Genomic DNA, 22,842 nt, shown 5'->3' with positions numbered 1-22,842 from the left:
AAACACCATTGGAACTAACACATGAATTCAGTAATGGTACAAAATCAATACATACAAATCAACTGTACCTCTAAACACAAAAAATAAACCATCAGAAAGAGAAAGAAAACAATCCAATTGACAACTGCATTAAAAAGAACAAAATACCAAGTAATAAATTTAACCAAGGGCTTCTAAGACCTGCACACTGAGCACTTTCAGATGTTGATGAATAAAATGAAGAAGAAACCAATAAATAGAAAGATACCCCATGCTCATGGAATGGAAGAATTAGTGTTGTTAAAATGTCCATTCTTTGCAAAGCAATGTCCACTGTGAATGCATTCTTTGCCTAACTTTTAATGGTATTTTTCACAGAAATAGAGCAAATCCTCTGAATATTCATGTGGAAATAGTCAAAGGAATCTTCAGAAATGAGAACTGGCTGGAGGCATCTTATACTTTGACTTGAAGTGTCATGAAGCTATAATCACGAAAACAGCGTAGGACTCGTCAGTGCACAGACGAGAAGAGCAGGACATGTTACAGAGCCCAAGCTCATTCTGCTCACTGCACAACAGGCCAATAAATTGGGAGAGAAAGTGTTGGAACAAGGAATAATGATTTTAATTTGAAAGCTCGCAGACCAAGAAGATGGCAGACTAGCCACTCAATCCATCAGACCTAATTGGGGTTCCTTTTATACACAAGGGGAGGGGTTGGTGCCCCCTGCAATGCTGATCAGTGGCTGTTTGGCACTGCAGCTCCACCTGCCCCAGCCCTATTACAACTGTATTACTTCAGATAGTGATAAGTGCCCTGCAGAGAATGAAGCCAGTCTACAGCCATAATACCCTGAATGCATTGCATCGCCTCTGGTCTTGGAAGCTAGGTTAGGGTTGGGCCTGTTAGTCCTTGGATAGGAGACCACCTGGGAATACTGGGTGTTGTAGGGTTTCGGGCTTCCCTAGTGGCTCAGATGGTAAACAATCTGCCTGCCACGCAGGAGATTTGGGTTTGATCCTTGGGTTGAGAAGATCCCCCTGGAAAAAAGGAATGGCTACTGTCGGGAGCCAGCGTGAAGAATTCCACCCGTGACAAGGTCATGTGGCAGAGCTCTGATGGCAAGGCTAATCAGACCTCAGGTTTTCCCCCTGGAATTTCCTGAGCATCCACCCCCACCCCCCCCAAAATAAGAATCTGCCTGCTTTTCCACTCTTCTAATATTCTCTGGAAAAAGTCAACTCAGGGCTTTAGTCTTCTGCATTTGAAAGGGATGTTTCACTTAAAACCTCTCTGATAGCTCTCTAGCTTGCCTAACAGGTTCCCCTAGACCTCTTACAGCTTGCAAATTGCTTACAGCCCCCCAGCCATGAGAGGCACAAAGCTTAAAGCATCGTAAAGATACAGAGCCTTTTCTAAAGAGTTAAAAATTACATTGGTGACGGGTTTTCACTGTTGACTCAATGATTGCCGCCAGGCCTCCATATTCTTTATCTTTTAGGCACCTGGGAGGATGTTAATCAATGTAAACGGGATATGGAAAAAGATATACAGTAGTTTTGATGGTAGCAACACTAGACTTTTGAGTTACTTTTCTCTTTGTTATATATCACTGCACTCCTCTTGTGTCCTTGCTATGTAAGAATGTAACTTTATTTAGTGCTTTCTGAGAATGGCACCAGACTTTGGGAAGATCAACACAAATAAGTCTTCTGGTTGACAAACCCTTATCAGAAAAAAGGCTGTAAAATGTTAATTGGCCCTTTTGGCTGGAAGATGATGTAAATTACCTAAGACTTGTGTATACAACTAGGTATGCAGAGAGAAAAGCCTGGTTTTGATAAGAGTCTGGGCTGCTAACGCTGTATAACTTTGTATTACCCATTGATCTCCATGTTTTATCAAAAGTATAAAAGGCCTTCTGAACAATAGAGGATGGAGCCAGTCGCTGGGCTGGTTTCCCCCGTGTCTCTCTCTCTCTCTCTCTCCTTTTGTCCCTCTCCCTCCCTCTCCTCTTTACTTTAATTTCAGGCTGAATTCCCATCTGAGGCGCGGAGGCTCGCCAAGTCTACTTACTTGCCCTGGCTGTTAAGACCCGCGAGAAAGGGAGCCTAAGGCGAGGCACCCTTAGATATTCAAGCGAGCACCGGTGGCCCAACGAAGATGGTGCAAATTCCTTGTCTGGAATTTTATTGGTCTTCCACAAAATCCAAGTTATTCAGCCCTCTTTCTCCACTTAATTTTCCTACTACACTATTTCTTCCTAATCTAATCTTATATTAATAAATAAATAAGTTCTCCTCGCCAACGCCATCCCCGCTTCGAGTTCCCTGGATCCACCGGGGCTAATGCATTGCATCACCTCTGGTCTTGGAAGCTAAGTTAGGGTTGGGCCTGGTTAGTACTTGGATAGGAGACCACCTGGGAATACTGGGTGTTGTAGGGTTTCGGGCTTCCCTAGTGGCTCAGATGGTAAACAATCTGCCTGCCATGCAGATTTGGGTTTTATCCTTGGGTCGAGAAGATCCCCCTGGAAAAAAGAAATGGCTACCCATTCCAGTATTGTTGCCTGGAGAATTCCATGGACAGAGGAGCGTGGCAGGCCACAGTTCATGGGGTCGCAAAGAGTTGAACACAGCTGAGCAACTAACATTAACTAACTAACTAAGGGGATGAAGACTCAGAGAGCTGCCTTTTTTGGTAGGCTCAGCAGAGAAGGTTCTCCAGGCACTAATGGTTGTGAAGGAACTTAATGGACTCCTTTCCTATATGGCCTCACTGATGCCAGGAGCCAGGCTTTGCCAAATAACAGTCCAGAGACCAGCCTGTCATGGTAAGTTCATTCTGCTTTCTTGTTTCTTACATCTGACAATTCAAGAAGCCCTCACATGTGTTTTACCTCCTTACCATGTCTTTTCTTCATCCAGGTTTCCATCTGTACTGGTAGTGCCTCACCTGCATCCATTCCTGCTTCGAGCCACAATTGCCCCTTTAAGCTACAGACCCCATCCTCCATGCTGCAGCAGGGCGGGCTGGGTCACCTGGAACACGGGTCCTGCCACTGCTGTGAGTGATGTTGCAGGATGCTCATCATCCTTTAGGTTTGCCCTGCTCAGCCCCTCACCACCTCCTGTCATCCGTGGGGCCAGTTCTTCCAAGGGGGGTGGCAGGCTCTTCAGCTTCTGGTTGACATGCTCTTTCTCCAGCTTGTTACCTTCCTTAGAAATGTTTCATCATCTCCACCAAATACCCACTTGGAACTTTTAAGATGGCACTTGAAACAGGCTCCTGTGTCACGTCAGTGCCCTTGCCCCCTCCCCCTTGCCTCCACGTGACCTCTGGGCATTCCCCATCCCAAACCATAACAAACTTACCTTAGTTCCTGCCACAATGTCCTTTTCTGCATCTCTGGCGACATCTCTCATCATCCTTTCCCCTCTGCACCGTCTTCCCTCCATCAGGATCACCTGGTTGCAGGAACTGAGAAAAGTGAAGCTCCCTGTGCCCCCAGAGACCTCTCTTCTTCCCAGCTCTCACCTCATCCTCATCCCTCTGGATTTAGCATTTTGTACTCTTTGAACTGGGCATTACGATGAATTTAACTGCTGCTGTACACTCTTCCCCACTCCAACTTGATATTCAGTTTTCCTTTTTAATTTTTCAAGTTATTTTAATTGTGGTAACAGTGATTTATGACATTACATAACTCTCATGTGTGCCTTGTATGTCGTCTTCACACACACAACACCGTGATCACCGCCAAAAATTTATTTTCAGTTCCTCACCATACAGTGGGCCCTCTACCTATTTCTCCCTCTTTCTTTTCATTTTTAAATGTCAGTGATGAGTACAGGCCTTGGCACAAAGTAGATGACAAGCCAACGTATAGGTGATGAAAAATTTATAGTGAAAAAAATTAGACCTAAACTCAAAGATGATTTATGGAGAAAAAAAAGAAAGTCTTTTCCATTAGCTTTTTTCCCCCATTAGCTTCAATAATGCTTTTCTATTAGCATAATGCTTCCTTTTTTCCTTCTATTCCCTTGTCTATTTCCATCTCTTTGGATCATAATGTTCTCTGCCTTATTGTCTTCCCATAACGCTGACGTAGGAGATAGATGGACTCCAGGTTAGACATTTACAACTAGCCTTCTGTTGAGGCATTTACAATCAGCCTCCTGTTTGCCCTCTGAAATGGTAGTAACAACAGAAAGATGATAAATAGCCAGCGTTTGTCTCTTATAAACACTTTAAAGTAATAGTCATGGCAAGGACAAAGAGGGACAAAATCCTGCTTGAATAAAGGATTAAGATATCTTCCCTCCTGCCACCCCCTTTTGGGACAAGGGAAACACTACACATGTGCAGAAAGGCTCCTTGTGGGTCAAAAGTCAGGTGGAAATGCCAGACCATAATGAGTCTTGCTTCTGCCAGAAGCCTCCACTTCGAGATCCATCTTAGCTGAGGGGTGTGGGCACACCAGGGGAGAGTCCTAGGATAGGTCGGATGTGAAAAAAGAAACCAGAAAATTGGCAGAAAGGAAGACAAAGACCCAGAAGAACTGGCCTATGTAAATTACTTAGCCACCTCTTTATTGCACTTCTTCTCACTAGGGCGGGGGGCCCCCATAACCTTGCTTTCCTGGTGTGTATCTCTGTCTTGCTTCTGACTTAACGAAGTCAACTGTTTCTCTATGTTCTTTCCCACGTGTTGCTGTGCTATGTCTTTAATAATAAACTTTGTACCTGCATTTACAGTTTCTGCCTCCATACTAAATGCATTTTTCACTGGGGCAAAGATCCAGGGAAAATTAGCTTCTAGCCTCTAGCCCTTGCTGGCCTGGTGGCTAGGATTCCTGGTTTTCATTCAGGCTACCCAGGTTCAGTTCCTGGGTAGGGAATTAGATCTCACTTCACGTCACCACTCACTGCTGCCTCACTGAAGTGAAGTGAAGTGAAGTTGCTCGGTCGTGTCCGACCCTTTGCAACCCCATGGACTGTAGCCTACCAGGCTCCTCCATCTATAGGATTTTTCAGGCAAGAATACTGCAGTGGGTTGCCATTTCCTTCTCCAGGAGATCTTCCCAACCCAGGGACTGAACCCTGATCTCCCGCATTATAGGCAGATGCTTTACTGTCTGAGCCACCAGGGAAGTGAGCTGCCTCACTGAGATCAACTCAATTTTTATCACCATTTAATCTACATCATATGAATTTTTGCAACTAATTTGTAACTTATAGAAAAAAGACTTCTTAGGTATTAACATACTGGTATTTCCAAAAGGGGGAAATACTTCTTCCCTAAAACTGCAGTAAGAAAATTTGAACTTAAGAAAATATGTTTTGGTGTAGCAGAATTATTATTTTATCTTTACAAACCAGCATTTGTTAAATACGTAACTGCTAATAACTCTTCAGGCTTCCCTGGCGGCTAAGCTGGTAAAGAATCCACCTGCAATGCAGGAGACCTGGGTTTGATCCCTGGATTGGAAAGATCCCCTGGAGAAGGGAATGGCTACCCACTCTAGTATTTTGGCCTGGAGAATTCCATGGACTGTGTAGTCCATTCATTTGCAGAGTCGGACATGACTGAGCGACTTTCACTATTCGCTAATAACTGTTCAGCCTGAAATAAGAACTTACAAAAATCTTTGGACACAGACGCTCTAACTTAATTCCCCTCTGGGATAAATATTTTGCATGTACTTTTAGGTTATATATACACAATAGGCACAGAACTCTTTTATTATGCATTTTATTTTCATATAAATTAACATCCTAGAAAAATTAAAATAGAAACACTAAATACAGTATTGCACATAGCAATCTCTGTTAAATGCCCCATTATATCATCAAAGTTCATATACACATGGAGGGACTGAAGGAGACAGGAAGATGGCAGAACAGCAACCCGAGAGCCACTGCTGTGTCTGTGCACATCAACTACAGACTGAAAGGTAAGGACAGTATTTTACATAAATAGAAACATAGTTACAATTCAGATTTTCTTTGTAAGTTGCTTCCATAATTGGTTTGCAATAGCAACATATTCTCCCCTTTATTCATTGTCATACCCCAAGACATATCATTTTAAAAAATCTATTAATGTTAGACAAAGCCATCACAATGCTTCAGGAGTGACTTTAAAATACTCTCAGAAAGAGTGGAGATATACTTTTTCCCTCTCAAACTAAAATAAAATATTTTCCTAGGCTCCTTTAGATCATAAACTCTTGCATACTCATTTCATAGCTTTTGATTAACTGCCGTAACACATAAAGAAAACCCCAATCAAGTCACAATACTCAGGCAGGTGGGTTTAATGAACAAGTCCTAGGTAGAAATCAATCCATCTAAAAGTTACTTTTTTATTTTTGCCAACAGTTATCATGTTTGGCAATTTTATGAGGATCATTTAAAAGCACTGTGTCATTTTCTTTGAGAAGGGCAATAGTAAAAGTTACCGAGAGGCACAACTTTGGTTTAATTGACCTTTGCTGCAGACTGGCTTTATGTAGGTCCTAAAGGACATGGTTGATAAAGGCCCTCATTTAACTTAAAATTATGATTCCTGCCTATATTAGATGATGTATAGAAAGGGTTTTCCTTTTGCTATATTTTTTTCTATTCATTGTCTGATGAATAAAAAAAAATGATAATCTTCTTTCACAAATATATAGTTACAGAGGCCAACCCAAGAGCTGGGAAAGCCTTATCTATGACACATATAAATGGTACCTCAATTTTAAAATAGAAAATTTATATGTAGATGTGAAACTGATACAAACAAGTCACTAGAAATAACCTGTTAACCATAAATCTAAATGCAGTGACGTGGAGTACTGGTCGTCAGGAGAAAGAGCGTTTCGCTGTGACAGGGAATAGTCTCACAACAGTAAGTTGGAGGTTACTGTTTAGCATGTTCAGAATTAATGCAGATACTGCCTCTTACACATGCTGTTTTGGTCTATTGGTAAAATACCATAAACTTTTACAAAAAGAAAAGGTGTCACATTCTCCACTGGCCTACTGCTTTTGCATTTTTATATGAATACAGTGTAGAATTCAACAACCAGTAAACTGTCTGGAAAGCATAAAGATTATGCAAGAGGCCAAGAAGAAACATGATCAAAATGATGAGTTTCCTTCTGCCCTCAGGCCGGCTGAATTCTGTGGAAGTGGCTGCAGTGACTCATTTTTGTTCTGCTTTTCACTGGTCAGGTTTTCATGCTTATTTTTGCTTTCTGAAATAAATGCATCAGATAAGAGAAATAGTCAGAAGCAATAACTTTAAAGAGTGTATGGAGTTTAGAACAGTATTTTCATTTGGATCAAATTCTTTGAGAAAAGGTTAAAGATCCACAGCTCATAAATGAAAAAAGATAAAAGTAAAATCTATTTATCTCTTAGAATTTTCACTAATATTTTTGAGGGAAAAAAAAGTTTCAAAATTTAGCTTCTAATCGATGTGAAAGAGTATCAGCTCACCTTTCTCATTTTCAGTCTTATGTACAAACACAGAAATATGAAAATTGAACCGAGGCTTCATCTCATTGTTAATGTGATTTAATTCTCTTCTATGACTCAGATGGTAAAGAATCTGCCCACAATATGGGAGACCCGGGTTTGATCCCTGGGTCAGGAAGATTCCCCTGGAGAATGGAATGGTGACCCATTCCAGTATGCTTGCTTGGGGAATTCCATGGATAGAGGAGCTTGGCAGGCTATAGTCCATGGGGTTGAAAAGAGTTAGACACAATTGAGTGACTAACACACTTTCATCTCATTGTTAATGTGATTTAATTCTCTTCTATCCTTATAACAGCATAAGTGTGGTTAGTAAATAACTATTCCTTCTCATTCTATACATGTACTTGAAGATTTACTTTCATCAAAAAGACAGAACATAAACCAAACCATAATATAATACTTGTTCAATAAGATTTTGATACAGAGAAATGGAAGGGAAAATATCTTTTAAATGCAGATATAATTTCTAACTTTTTCTAAATGAAGCTGTTTAATTGTGGCCCAATTTGGGTTATTGAGTATCTTCCATTTACACTATATTAGATGAACTCAATTCAAAATGCTATTTTAAGGTCTAACCCAACTTTTCATTTAAAATAGCATTTACTTACTCTGTAGTGCCAAGTGATAGTCCCTCAAACATTCAACAGAACGTAAGACAGCATCACATGGACGCATCATGTCCACCAAACCCTTCCGTTCGTGGTACACAACCTGGTGTTTTATTTTGAAAGGGGGAATGAGCAAAGAGGGACCAGCTTGGCTTGTTACACTTGGCTGTGGGCTGACAGCTGCTGGTAGCCCCTTGTGTAGCCTGAGCCCCTGGTCTGAGCAAAGAACAATGCTGCACCTGGCACTCCCTGTGTTAGGCCCCAAGGGTGCTCATGGGATTACAACAGCTGTGCTGTGACCCATGTACGATGAGGCGAGTGAAAGATGGCCCCCAACTCAACCAGCAGCCCCCCACATATATGCACCCCCTCAGTGGACCCATCTGGATGGTTAGGCTTTGAATGCTGAACACTGAGATTCTTGTAGCCTCTGGTACCTGATTACAGGCAGAAGGAAAAGCAGATTCTCTAAGTTGGAAGCTCACTATTTGTTCAAACTTGAGAGGAAGATGATTAAAATGTTATTAGGTGGATTTGTATATTCTGAGAAAAGAGGTTAAAAGCCAGAGAAAACCACAAATCAAAAAACAGAATAAATACTTACAATTCCAGAGTCATGTCTTGGTTTTATTTTATAGAGTGACTTTCCCTTTTTCTGCCTACACACCTCTTCAGCTTCTTTTACTCTAGGTGGGGAGAAAACACATGACATAAACAAAGACTTACAAAGATCACTACAGTCCATCTATAGTAGGTGAGCAAGTATCATGATGTATTTGATTTATCAGAGAAAAATAATACCACATACACAGGCATGTTACCTGATACTTGATTTAAAAACATAATAGAGCTAGAGGTGAATTCATCCAGTGGCTCTTAACTTGGAATCAAAGAAGGTTGAATGGAATAGGACACAAGTACGTTTATATTTTTAGGCATACTAAAGGAGTCTTACACACAGGAAAATAGTCTTACACACACAAGAAATATCCATCATATTCAGGTGAGGGTGCTGAGATTGGCTCCATTACATAAATGGGGATGGCACTACCATATAAATCAGAAGCATTAGTGAAATAAGCAGTATCATATAAGAACTCATATGTTTATTTAAAATGATCTCAGATTCAGTTTCCATATTATGTTTCCCCAGGCATGGAAATCTATACAATGAATACTTGGGACCATTTTTCTTTTTTAATTGAGTGTCATCAAGCATGGGAACCAGTCATTTGAAAACAGAAAATAGAGACTGAGCAGTAATGTTTGAACAGATCTAGGATTTCCTTTTAAACACATGCTTCAAGCAAAACAGTACTGAATTTACCAGAGGAACAGTTAAAAGAGAACATCATTGGAAGGGAGGTTGCATAGCAAGTCTGCCCTGCAGTCCGATGCTGGGGCAGCATCTGCTCGCTTGGCCCCCTGTGTCCCGCAGGAAGGACAGGGGCTCAAGAATGCAGAACAGTATCACTACTAGGACTGCCCAGAGCTGCTGCAAAGATCCAAAAAGTTTCACTTTAAAAGTTCTTTAGAGGGCTTCCCTCGTGATCCAGTGGCTACTCCCAATGCGGGGGCCTGGGTTCAATCTCTGGTCAGTGAACTAGATCCCATACACTGCAAGTAAGAGTTTGCATGCCACAGTTAAAGATCCCATGTGTGGCTACTAAGACCTAGTGCAGCTTTTAAAAAAGCACTGAAAGTTCTTTATAAAATGCTATAAAATGTTATGAATGATTGTGTCTACTAAGCAAATAGTAAGAAATATGTGTGTTAGTTGCTCAGTTGTGTCCGACTCTTCGTGACTCCATGGACTATAGCCTCCCAAGTTCCTCTGTCCATGGAATTCTCTAGGCAAGAATACTGGAATAGGTTGCCATTCCCTTCTCCAGGGGATCTTCTCAACCCAGGGACTGAACCCAGGTCTCCTGCATTGCAGACAGATTCTTTACTGCCTGAGCCACCCAAAAAATATGTAGACTGGAATTTTATTAATAAAAACAGGTGCCATTAGAAAGGAAATAACCTAATAGGTTAATTTATTTTTATTACTGTGATTCTCCTTGGGAATTAAAAATAGAGCACTTCTGGAGAAACTGACAAAGCTGTGATTTATCTTAATAAAAGACTTCTTACGGAGATCTTGAAACCTGGTTCCTGAAAGAAATGAGTTATAAATATATTTCTTAAGCCTGAAGGCAAAATTTCTAATGACAGAATTCATCTCCTATGCAGCTGAATGAATCCCTGTTTTAAAACAATAGAATGAAACAAATCGTTGAGTGCAGCAGCTGTGAGATTACTGTTACAGCTCACAGTAAGGCACGACGGATCAAAGTAATTCTCTCTCTTTTTTTTAAGCAGTTAGTGAAAATCCAGTAGATCCTCTCTTAAATTTACTTGGGACTCTTTAAGGCATTTTGTAATTTTTTTTTTTTTAAATAGACTTCACAAGTATTTAGACCACCAAAGCATCTTAATTTTCTTACTATCTTATTTTCTAAGTATCACAGAAAGCTCAGTCTAATACAAACATTTTCAGTTTTACACAGAAAACAAGTGTGGCCGTTCCTACAGCAGGAGAACTAGAGAGTGTGGTCAGGATGCCTGAGTCGGCGCAGGGCTGAGGGCCCTGAAACCCAGGCAAGAGCCACAGGTGTGCGCAGATGCCAAGGATGTTGCCCCAGCTCAGGGTTCAGGGCAGTTGTGCCCCGAGAGGTTTCAAAGAGAACTCTTAGTTTTCCATACTTTGCTTAGAAGGAGAAATGGGGCTGAAAGTGAGGACTCTGTACAGAGTAACCTGGGAGTGCTGCAGGGGACCCTGTTGCCCTAGGACTCCCCACCGAGGCCAGAGCTTCCTCCACCCTACTGGTTCAGGCTCTGGATATGAACGTGACCGATGGGGCAAGTGGTTCGTGTGTCCCCACACAGGCTGCACACACAGCTGAGCTAGGAGCTGGGCCCTGGGCACCAGACGGCCGAGAGGATTCCCAAAGTCAGGTGCAGAGGAATTTCGGAAAAGCAGCTCCCGGGCCAGGTGGCTCTGTTCCAGGTCAGTCCCCCAGGATGTGCTTGCTTGGAAGCAGGAGATGCAGGCACTTGTGGGCAGCTCTGCAAGCAGGCCCATCTATCCTAAGCCTCCTAGAAAATGCTGCTCCCAAATGCCAGTTCTCTTTCAACAAAACTCTGACAAGACTTTTCCCCCACACTTTAGGCAGGAAAAAAGAACACGTCCCTGGAGGTGAGCTGGCAGAAGAGGAAAAATACTGAGGGAAGCAGGGATGGAGAGGCCCCAGTCCCCTCCTGCTCAGGCCTTCCTCTGGCACTGGGGATAGTCCATGAGCTCCAAGCACGAGCCTGCTGATAACCCCCTTCCCTTCTGCCTCACCCCTCAGTCAATGATTCCTAAAGGTTCTTAAACTGAGTAGGAAAGAGAAGTTCATTACATAACTAGATACTAAGTGAAAAGGCACAGTGGTGATAACATTTCAAATAACAAACAAAAATGACCTACATGTCCAAGTTGGAAAGGAGAAGGGGATAGGACCTCCTTCACAAAGGGATTCCCTGATAGCTCAGTTGGTAAAGAATCCGTCTGCAATGCAGGAGACCTGGGTTCAATCCTGGGTTGGGAAGATCCCTTGGAGAAGGGAAAGACTACCCACTCCAGTAATCTGGCCTGGAGAATTCCATGGACAAGTCCATGGGGTCACAAGGAGTCGGACATGACTGAGCACTTTCACTTCACTACACAAAGAGAGAAAGCAGCCTGGCAAGCAAGGAAGAAGCCACGGCTTGGCACTTGAGTTTAACTTCCAGTGAGGATTGGGGGTGGGTGGGTGCGGTCTGTGGATGGTGTGCAGAGATATAACTCTTGCAAGATTCATGAAGATGATTTCTTTCTAATGTGGCTGTGCCCTTGATTAAGGGCATTCCTTAATCAAGACTTTACCTTGTTAGTTTCCCAACAGAAATAAAAGCCATAGATACACTGCTGTTGTCATTCAATTGAAAGAGAAGGGAGCCACTCCTCTAACACCGAGCAGAAATAATCCAGTCTAAGTGAGTGCCCCAGGAGCCGGTCCGGGCATCAGGTCTGGAGCAGAGAAGAGTCTTCCAACCACCGGCTGAGAGCAGTGCTCTCCTCCACCACCAGCTTAGCAGAGTCACCTGGACTGTTCCGTCTAAAAAATAATGCTAGCTTTCCTTCTTTCTAGTCTCTCTGCTTTTGGTGATGCTGTTTTTTCAAAACCACTGGAAGTGATGAGAGAAGAGTTTTCATTTTCACATGGTTTGTTCTCGTTCACATTTTCTTTGTTTAGGTTGCTGACTAGAAGTTGCACTTCTTAGAATTAGCCTACCAAAGATGTCATCTGAAAAAATTTTACTTCCTTTTATAATTCTCTATTGGCAGCCTTTTAATTCAGTGAAAATATTTTAATCCGAAAGAGCGGGGAGGGGCTCTGGACGGAGGCTGGGTGGGAGCAGGGGTGCGGCTCCAGGAGACAAGCAGGACTGAGTCCCGGCTCGCCCACCCTTCTTTATAACCGCGATGATCACACACCCACACACCCACGCAAATCCTGAAAATACAGTAGAAACAATCAACCACAATATTTCTTATGACTACAGGTGGAAAGAACTTAAGTGTTGTCAGGGATATATTTCTGAATTTGAGTTGGATTTCTTTCTTTTTTTTTTTTTTTATTAAATTTTAAAATCTTTAATTCTTACATGTGTTCCCAAACATGAGTTGGATTTCTGAACTTTAACGCTGACAGTCTGACTCAGCGAGAAAAGCAACAATATCCGCGCCTTCAGGGGTGACGATGTAGTTAGAACAGCTCACAGCGACTTCGACTTTTCTGACCAGACTTCACAGGAGCCTCAGAACTCTGCGGGACCGGTCTGTGGGACCCACCTCGGGATGCTGGGCTGGCGGAAGGCGCCTCTGTGCAGCCCACACCACATGCACAGCCCACACCACATGCGCCACTCTGCGCGCAGACGCGTGAGGGGAGTCTGCCACTTAGTCAACAAGACCCGCTCAACTTTGGGGACTGTTCACAGTTCAGAGTCCAAGATTCCGTGACAATTAGATACATATGTTTTGTCCTTATGCTCTAAAAGCTGCAAATATATTCCTTTCACGAGTATAAGGCCAATAAGCAGAAATGATTTACATCAGCGTTTCCTGAAACTGTTATTGTGGAGAAGAGGTGGGTCCAAAGAGATGGATCATTTCTTCATAAGAAAACACATTCAAGTTATCAAGTTAATCCCCTAGATTCAGGATCTCTTTGATAACTGTCTAATGTCCTATAAATGTAGGACATTATATGCATGAGCTACCGCAGGAAGAAACAGCTGTTTCTTAGGTTTGGAAAGGCTGTAGGTAAGGAAAGATGGGTCCACAGGACAAGGCTGTGCACTTACTTCAAGGCAAAGGAAACAAAGATACCACACACACATACACACATCTCAGGAGATGCACACACATCTCCTGAGGTACCTATTATTGTTACCGAACTTTAACCATGAAGAAACTGAAACTTAAAACGGTCAAATTACTCACTCGGGGTCAGAGTGAGTGGCAGATTCAGCCAGACACAGACAAGACCTCCTCAGCCCAAGCTGTAAGCCTCCCTCTGTATAGCCTCCTCACAAGGCAAACGCAGACGACGATGAAAAACACGGCCAACAAAATCTTCCTCTAGTTATTAACATGAACATAGTTATTTACACTAATGCATTTATATTTATCATATATTTATATTCATTATAGTAATTTATATTTATTATATTTGGTTTTATTTCTGTTTATTTAGAAGTATTTGATTCTGAAAGGCTGAATCTCCTAGAACCCTGAATATAAAAAATGTGGCAGGTTAAAATAGTTTTTGATAAAAGAAGATACCTAGAAAAATGGGTGCATGTGTTTTACCAGATCCTAGAGACTCCAGGTTCAATCTCTGGGTCTCCCACATTGCAGGCAGATTCTTTACTGTCTGAGCCACTAGGGAAGCCCAATCCTGGAGAGGAATAGTCTAACTGGACAAATTCTGAACCGTATTCAAGGAAACATATTAATGGAAACACAATGGGCTACAGTGTTCATTTTTGAAAAAGGAAAGCATATAAGATCATCCAGAGAAAACAAAACTACAACCACATTTTCTTGATTCTAATATATGGGAAGAATTCTTGGTGTGGCTGTCTACATAAGGGATGTGAACTGCAGTTAGTAAAAAGGCAAAAATACAGAAGACAGAAACTTTTCCATTAGGCTTTTTGTTTGTTTACACAAATCTTCACTATAAACAGACTAAATTTTAAGCTTTAACTCAGTGAAGGCATTTGTGAGGAGAGGCAAGTCAGCACATACTTGGAGTGTGTAGTGCCCTTGCTTTTTGGTGATATAACCTGACAGAGGGCTACAAGTCAGAAACCTGCAAGGGCAGGGAGCACATTTCCCCTGTTATCTCAGATCATAGTGGTCTTACCCAAATGGCAGCCAGTAGGTGCTCAGAGTCTCTGACAAGTGTTGAAAATGCCGACATTCTGTGCTGCTGAACATGGGAGATGCATCTATGTTAGAGCCTAGGTGAGTAAACAGTAAGGTGCACACTCCATTGTGTAAATAAGACCCTGAATTACATTCTGTCACACCAGAGCATCTTCCCCTGTTCTTCCATAAGAAATTTACTATGGTATCAGAAAGTTGAGAAATCTGGAAGATGCCATTTAGAACCTTTAAAAATGCTTGGATGATACATTTTAAACATTCACTGAAAATAGGAATATTTGTATTCATAAACATGTTGGGACTCTAAAGCCCTGATAACATAGTTTTCATGGTTAATTTAAAATCTCTTGGGACTTCCCTGGTGATCCAGTGGTTAGGAATCTGCCTGTCAACGCAGGGGACATGGGTTGGATCCTTGGTTTGGGAAGTACCACAGGCCAATGAGCAACTCAGCCCAGGCAGCACAGCTGCTGAGCCCACGGGCTCCAGAGCCTGCGAGCTACAGCTACTGAAGCCGGCACACCTGCAGGCTGCGCTCTGCAACGAGAAGCCCGTGTGCTATGGAAGAGCTGCCCCGCTCACTACAGCTAGAGAAAGACTGAGCACAGTAACCAAGATCCAGGCCAGCAAAGAACAAAGCAAAGCGAAAAAGCTCTCATTAAAAAAAAAAAAAAAAAAGGCTTGCTTTTCTATGGCTTTTGTAGTCTCACTGTTCAGTCGCTCAGTCATGCCCGACTCTTTGTGACCCCATGGACTACAGCACGCCAGGCTTCCCTGTTCTTTACCATCTCCCGGAGTTTGCTCAAATTCATGTCCATTGAATCACCAATGCCATCCAGCCATCTCATCCTCTGTCATCTCCTTCTCCTCCTGCCTTCAATCTTCCCTACCATCAGGGTCTCTTCCAATGAGTTGGCTCTTTGTATCAGATGGCCAAAGTATGGGAGCTTCAGCTTCAACATCAGTCCTCCCAATGAATATTCTGGGTTGATTTCCTTTAGGATTGACTGGTTTGATCTTGTGTCCAAGGGACTCTCAAGAGTCTTCTCTAGCACCACAGTTTGAAAGCATTAATTCTTCCATGCTCAGCCTTCTTTATGGTCCAACTGTCACATCCATACATGACTACTGAAAGAACCATAGCTTTGACTATACAGACTTTTGTTGGCAAAGTGATGTCTCTGCTTTTTAATACACTGCCTAGGTTTGTCATAGCTTTTCTTCCAGTGAGCAAGCATCTTTTAATTTCATGGCTACAGCCACCATCTGCTTTGATTTTGGATCCCAAGAAAATTGGAATTCTCGAGGCAAGAATACTGGAGTGAGTAGCCACTCCCTTCTCCAGGGGATCTTCCTGACCCAGGGATGGAACCCAGGTCTCCTGCATTGCATGCAGATTCTTTCCTGTCTGAGCCACAAGGGAAGCCTCAAGGACTATTAGACATAGACACAGACTACAGACTATGAGACTACAGACACAGAGAGTTTATCACGTTTCCTCCCGTGACACTCAAAAGAGAGTACAGCAGAGCTATTTACACCACAGTGGTTTGGAATCACGTGCGAGAAAGATGTGGGCAATACAAGGCAGGAGCGCCTCTAGGAAACATGCATATTAAGGGAGAACAAAACCACAGTTTTTTCCTCTACTGGATTATTCCTTTCAGGCTAAAAATATGCTGTTGATTCCTCCATAAAAAAAAAAAAAATCCCTCACTCTTCCCCCTCCAGCAAGACCTTCTTTCTCTGCTGACCTCCGAGTGTACTGGCTCCTCCAGAAAGCTACCCATCATCCTCTTCTCCTGCGTCCATCTAACCAGGCACCTGTCACTGACTACCTAATGGTGCCTGCCCTTGTGAAGACACCGATTCCTCTTGCTCCTGTAAGCACCACAGCATGTCATATGGCTCTGGTTTATGCACCAGGCTTTTCTAGAAGCCTCTTCCACATGGTCCACCAGGCTCCACGATCTGGCCCAGCACCCCTCTGTGCAGTCATCTTCCACCTCTTTCCTCCTGCTCACTCTGTTCAGGATGCTCACTGCATCTGCCTCCCTCAGACTTTGCACTTGCCACTCTTCCTGGCTGGAATGTTCTATCTCCATCAGGTCAGTTCAGTTCACTCACTCAGTCGTGTCCGACTCTTTGTGACCCCATGAATTGCAGCACGCCAGGCTTCCCTGTCCATCACCAACTCCTGGAGTTCACTCAAACTCATGTCCATCGAGTCAATGATGCCATCCAGCCATCTCATCCTCTGTCATCCTCTTCTCCTCTTGCCCCCAATCCCTCCTAGCATCAGAGTCTTTTTCCAATGAGTCAACTTTTTGCATGAGGTGGCCAAAGTATTGGAGTTTCAGCTTTAGCATTAGTCCCTCCAATGAACACACAGGACGATCTCCTTTAGAACTGACTGGTTGGCTTTTCTTGCAGTCCAAGGGACTCTCGGAGTCTTCTCCAACACCACAGTTCAAAACCTTCAATTCTTCAGTGCTCAGCTTTCTTCACAGTCCAACTCTCACATCCATACATGACCACTGGAAAAACCATAGCCTTGACTAGATGGACCTTTGTTGGCAAAGTAATGTCTCTGCTTTTTAATATGCTACGTAGGTTGGTCCTAACTTTCCTTCCAAGGAGTAAGCATCTTTTAATTTCATGGCTGCAATCACCATCTACAGTGATTTTGGAGGCCCCCCCCCCCAAAAAAAGTCTGCCACTGTTTCCACTGTAGCCCCTGCGTTATTCCTTCACTTCCTTCAAGTCCCTGCTTATCCATCACCTGTCACAGAATACTGTCTGACAGGCCCACATATACTGCCGTACTTCCTTCAACTCTCTCTTCCCTTTGCCCTGAGTCCCCAAAGGATATGGCAGGCCTCTTTCCTCACTGAGCACTAACACAGGACACTTTCATTCCCCTCTGAGCCTTAGTTTCATGTTGTCAAGTGTAACCTCTGGACAACACGATGGCTCATGCTGGGAGAGTGCCATCTGCCCTTTGAGTAAATGCAGAGTAGCCAGGGCTTGGTGGGGGAGGAGGGAGAAAGCTGGTGGATTATCCAGAGAATGTCAACATTGCTCAGTAAGATAAAATGGCAGATGAAAGTGATTAAAGTTTTCAAACTTAGAAAGATACTCAAAGTATTGGGGATCCTGGGTGTTTTGTTATTGATTTTAATAAACAAACAAACAAAACACCCAAAAGCAAAATAAATCAAAATATAATGAAATAAAATGCTCATGGGCTTCACATAAGACAACATTCAGAAAGAGCAAGCATGAGTTGGTGCAGTCACCATGGAGAACAGTATGGAGATTCCCCAGAAAAACAGAGGTACCAGCAGATCCAGCAATCCCACTCCTGGGCATAGATTCAGAGAAAACTGTAATTCAAAAAGATATATGCACCCCAATGTGCACCCCAACAGCAGCACTACTTACAATAGTCAAGACACGGAAACAACCTAAATGCCCACAGACAGATGAATGGGCAAAGATGTGGTACATATATATTCAATACAATGGAGTTTCACCATTCTCTAGGTCCAACTAGGAACATGGATCCAGGGATGGGTGAATCCATACTAAGTGAAGTCAGTCAGATGGAGAAAGACAAATATCATATGACATCACTTATATGTGGAATCCAAAATAAGACTCAAGTGAACTTATATATGAAACAGAAATAGATTTACATAGAGAACAGACTTGTGGTTGCCAAGAAGGAGGGGGCTGGAGGAGGGATGGAGTGGGAGGATGGGACTAGCAGATGCAAACTCTTATATATAGAATGCAAAAACAACAAGGTCCTACCGTATAGCACAGAGAACTGTGTAGCACTGAGAATATATATCTCAGGATATATATTCAATATCCTGAGATAAATCATAATGGATATATGTATGACTGAATTACTTTGCTGTACAGCATAAGTTAATACATTATAAATCAACTATACTTCAATTAAAAATTTAAAAAATAAAAGAGGAAGCAGACAAAAGCACCCGAATTTGAGTTTGATATGGAATTATAATATGCAGATAAGAAATATTATGCATGTGTAATAACTTTGATGATGATGATGACAACCGTGGTGCTAATGATCTAAAGGTCCTTTTAAGGAGGAATAAATTATAAACAAGAGCTTTCCACAGAAACTAAGGAGCCTGGACTGGAGGACACCTCTTTGCCACGATGGCTGTTCATCTGGACAGCTGAATAGACTAGCAATGCCCATGTCCAAGGCCATGCTGCGCTTCCACGGCCAGTTCCACAGCACCAGGATGGCCAGTCCTCACTGAGGGCCCACTGGCTAGGAAGCACCATGTAAAAGGTCTGTCCTTGCCCCAAGAAATGTCTGCTTTCTTCTCAAGGGCTCAAATTTTCTCTCCTGACCTAGCAGTTGCCCATGGTTCACATTTCTAAGCCTGTTTATATGAGTAAAAGCAAAGATCTTGAGCAGCAACCTGGTCAGGGGCCCATGGAGAGAGGTCCTAAGTGAAGATGCAGATGCCAGGCAAGGGCCCAGTGAGCGGTAGATGGGACATTTTGGTGAGCAGGTGGAGGCCCAACACAACAGAAGTGAGAGATGGGGCTTTACCCCAGAGCAAAGGTGAACACATTTCTTCCCCCTTTTATTTATTTTAACCATTATCATAGCCACTCTTTTTTTCCTAAGGATTTATCTCTTCTCCATTAGAACTACAGATTGAGAAAACTTGGACAATCTGACTTCTCTCATGGAGATTAGATCTGAAAAAAGTGTATTTGGAATACATGAGTCATTTCAGATCACATATACACATATTACCTATTCTGTGTCTGTGTGTGTTTTAACATGACTTAAGATTTCCTGAAAGAAGAGATAAGAAAGCCTTCCTCAGAGATCAATGCAAAGAAATAGAGGAAAACAACAGAATGGGGAAGACTAGAGATCTCTTCAAGAAAATTAGAGATACCAAGGGAACATTTCATGCAAAGATGGGCTCGATAAAGGACAGAAATGGCATGGACCTAACAGAAGCAGAAGATATTAAGAAGAGGTGGCAAGAATACACAGAAGAACTGTACAAAAAAGATCACGATAGTGTGATCACTCACCTAGAGCCAGACATCCTGGAATGTGAAGTCAAGTGGGCCTTAGAAAGCATCACTACGAACAAAGCTAGTGGAGGTGATGGAATTCCAGTTGAGCTGTTTCAAATCCTGAAAGATGATGCTGTGAAAGTGCTGCACTCAATATGCCAGCAAATGTGGAAAACTCAGCAGTGGCCACAGGACTGGAGAAGGTCAGTTTTCATTCCAATCCCAAAGAAAGGCAATGCCAAAGAATGCTCAAACTACCGCACAATTGCACTCATCTCACATGCTAGTAAAGTAATACTCAAAATTCTCCAAGCCAGGCTTCAGCAATATGTGAACCGTGAACTTTCAGATGTTCAAGCTGGTTTTAGAAAAGGCAGAGGAACCAGAGATCAAATTGCCAACATCTGCTGGATCATAAAAAAAGCAAGAGAGTTCCAGAAAAACATCTATTTCTGCTTTGTTGACTATGCCAAAGCATAGTGACTGTGTGGATCACAATAAACTGTGGAAAATTCTGAAAGAGATGGGAATACCAGACCGCCTGACCTGCCTCTTGAGAAACCTATATGCAGGTCAGGAAGCAACAGTTAGAACTGGACATGGAACAACAGACTGGTTTCAAATAGGAAAAGGACTATGTCAAGGCTGTATATTGTCACCCTGCTTATTTAACTTATATGCAGAGTACATCATGAGAAATGCTGGACTGGAAGAAGCACAAGCTGGAATCAAGATTGCCAGGAAAAATCTCAATAACCTCAGATATGCAGATGACACTACCCTGATGGCAGAAAGTGAAGAGGAACTAAAAAGCCTCTTGATGAAAGTGAAAGAGGAGAGTGAAAAAGTTGGCTTAAAGCTCAACATTCAGAAAATGAAGATCATGTCATCTGGTCCCATCACTTCATGGGAAATAGATGGGGAAACAGTGGAAACAGTGTCAGACTTTATTTGGGGGGGCTCCAAAATCACTGCAGATGGTGACTGCAGCCATGAAACTAAAAGAGGCTTACTCCTTGGAAGGAAAGTTATGACCAACCTAGACAACATATTCAAAAGCTACTTTGCTGACTAAGGTCTGTCTAGTCAAGGCAATGGTTTTTCCAGTGGTCATGTATGGATGTGAGAGTTGGACTGTGAAGAAAGCTGAGCACCAAAGAATTGATGCTTTTGAACTGTGGTGTTGGAGAAGACTCTTGAGAGTCCCTGGGACTGCAAGGAGAGCCAACCAGTCCATTCTAAAGGAGATCGATCTATCCTGGGTGTTCTTTGGAAGGAATGATGCTAAAGCTGAAACTCCAATACTTTGGCCACCTCATGCAAAGAGTTGACTCATTGGAAAAAGACTCTGATGCTAGCAGGGATTGGGGGCAGGAGGAGAAGTGGACAACAGAGGATGAGATGGCTGGATGGCATCACTGACTCGATGGACATGTGTTTGAGTGAACTCCAGGAGTTGGTGATGGACAGGGAAGCCTGGCGTGCTGCAATTCATGGGGTCGCAAAGAGTAGGACACGACTGAGTGACTGAACTGAAGATTTCCTGAATCTGAAGTTGATACAGAGAAATACTGGTCATTTCACCACTACAGAGTCATTATTTAAATAGATGGAGATCTTTTAAATTTTGGAATGAACTCTGCTACCTGTTTTCCTACAAATTTGTGCCAGTGGATTTATCTCTGAAATTTTGATTTAGCTCATTTAGTCATATTAGTAGTTGAAAGACTTGGTTTCCTTGAATGTATCTCCTGAGCACAGGGGAAATGGCCAGGATGATTTCAAAACTGTAACCAACCTGAACAGATTGCTGAGGGCAGGTGGAATGTTCAATTGTGGTCCATGATTAGACCTAGTGGCTAATGTGAGAAATTCTATTTACTTGTTTTTTTTTTAATAGCTTTATTAAGATATCATTAACATATTATTAAATGTCCACTTAAAGTGGACTGAACAGGGAATTCCCTGGTATTCTAGTGGTTAGGACTCAGCGGTGTTACTACTGAGGGATGGGAAGGATGAGGGAACTAAGACCCCACAAGTCACATGATGCGGCCAAGAAAACAAATAACAAAACAAAACAAACAACAGAAAAACCTATACCCCACACCCCACAATGCTGTGCAGCTGTCTATTCTTAGAACATTCCACCCACCAAAGGAACCTTGTCAGAGGTCAATTCCCATTCCTTTCTGCCCCCAGCCCTCAACAAGGGCTAATCTACTTCCAGGTCCTATATAAATACTTGCCAATTTTGGGTGTTTCATAGTCTTCTTCTGTGACTGTCTTCTTTCGCTTAGCACAGCATTTTGAAGGCTTACCCATGTTATAGCATATATCAGTGCTTCATGTCTTTTCATCAGTGAGTGCTATTCCATTGTAAGGATGTGCTGTATTTTATCTATCCTTTCATCTGCTAATGGACATTTGAGTTTGTTTCTTGTGTTCAGAGGTTATGAGTAACACTGCTGTGTGTCCTCGTCTTCGGATCCCAGGAGGGAGCTGTGGACTTAATGGCAACTCTAGGCTGACCTTTTAAAAAATATTTTGGCCATGTCCTTCCAATACGTGAGAGTCACAGACATTCAAAATTGAGTTTGATGTCTTATAACAGTTGTTCCTTGAGTATTAATCAGACTTCAGCAGGCAAAACCAGTGAATTAACTGCTTCTTGTCAAATAGAATGACCCAGCATGGCTGGGTCTAATGCTGCCATCAGCTTCAAATCTGTTGTAGAGACTAACACCTATGTCTTGGAGACGATCCTGCCCACCCCCTTCTCTCACAACTAGCTTCTGAATACTCATTACTGACCCCATGATCTCAAACTTTTAAAAATTTATTTTTAATTGGAGGATAATTGCTTTACAATGTTGTGTTGGTTTCTGCCATAAACAATGTCAATCAGCTATAATCATACACATGTCCCCTCCCTCTTGAACTTCTCTCCCACCCCTTACTCCATCCACCTCTCTAGGTCGTCACAGAGCACTGGATTGAGCTCCCTGTGTTATACAGCAACTTCCCACCAGCTAGCTATTTTACATGTGATTTACATACATATGTTTCAATGCTACTCTCAACGCTTTCCATTTCTCTCAGCTCC

At 42.5% G+C, this 22,842-nt stretch overlaps 1 protein-coding gene across 1 annotated transcript in view; it reads right to left on the bottom strand.

Annotated features, from left to right (window-relative positions):
* Positions 1 to 7,198: 7,198 nt before the first annotated feature.
* FMN2 (formin 2) overlaps positions 7,199 to 22,842 on the bottom strand; it is a 350,878-nt gene continuing 335,234 nt past the window's right edge. Inside the window, exons 18-19 of the mRNA XM_068983086.1 lie at positions 8,727 to 8,808; positions 7,199 to 7,225 (exon numbers count right to left, since the gene is read on the bottom strand). Coding sequence (XP_068839187.1) covers positions 7,199 to 7,225; positions 8,727 to 8,808 — 109 coding nt within the window. The remainder of the gene's footprint in view (positions 7,226 to 8,726; positions 8,809 to 22,842) is intronic.

Source organism: Capricornis sumatraensis, chromosome 10, assembly GCF_032405125.1.
Source record: "Capricornis sumatraensis isolate serow.1 chromosome 10, serow.2, whole genome shotgun sequence".
NCBI lineage: Eukaryota > Metazoa > Chordata > Mammalia > Artiodactyla > Bovidae > Capricornis > Capricornis sumatraensis.
This window is presented reverse-complemented; position numbering and strand designations above follow the sequence as displayed.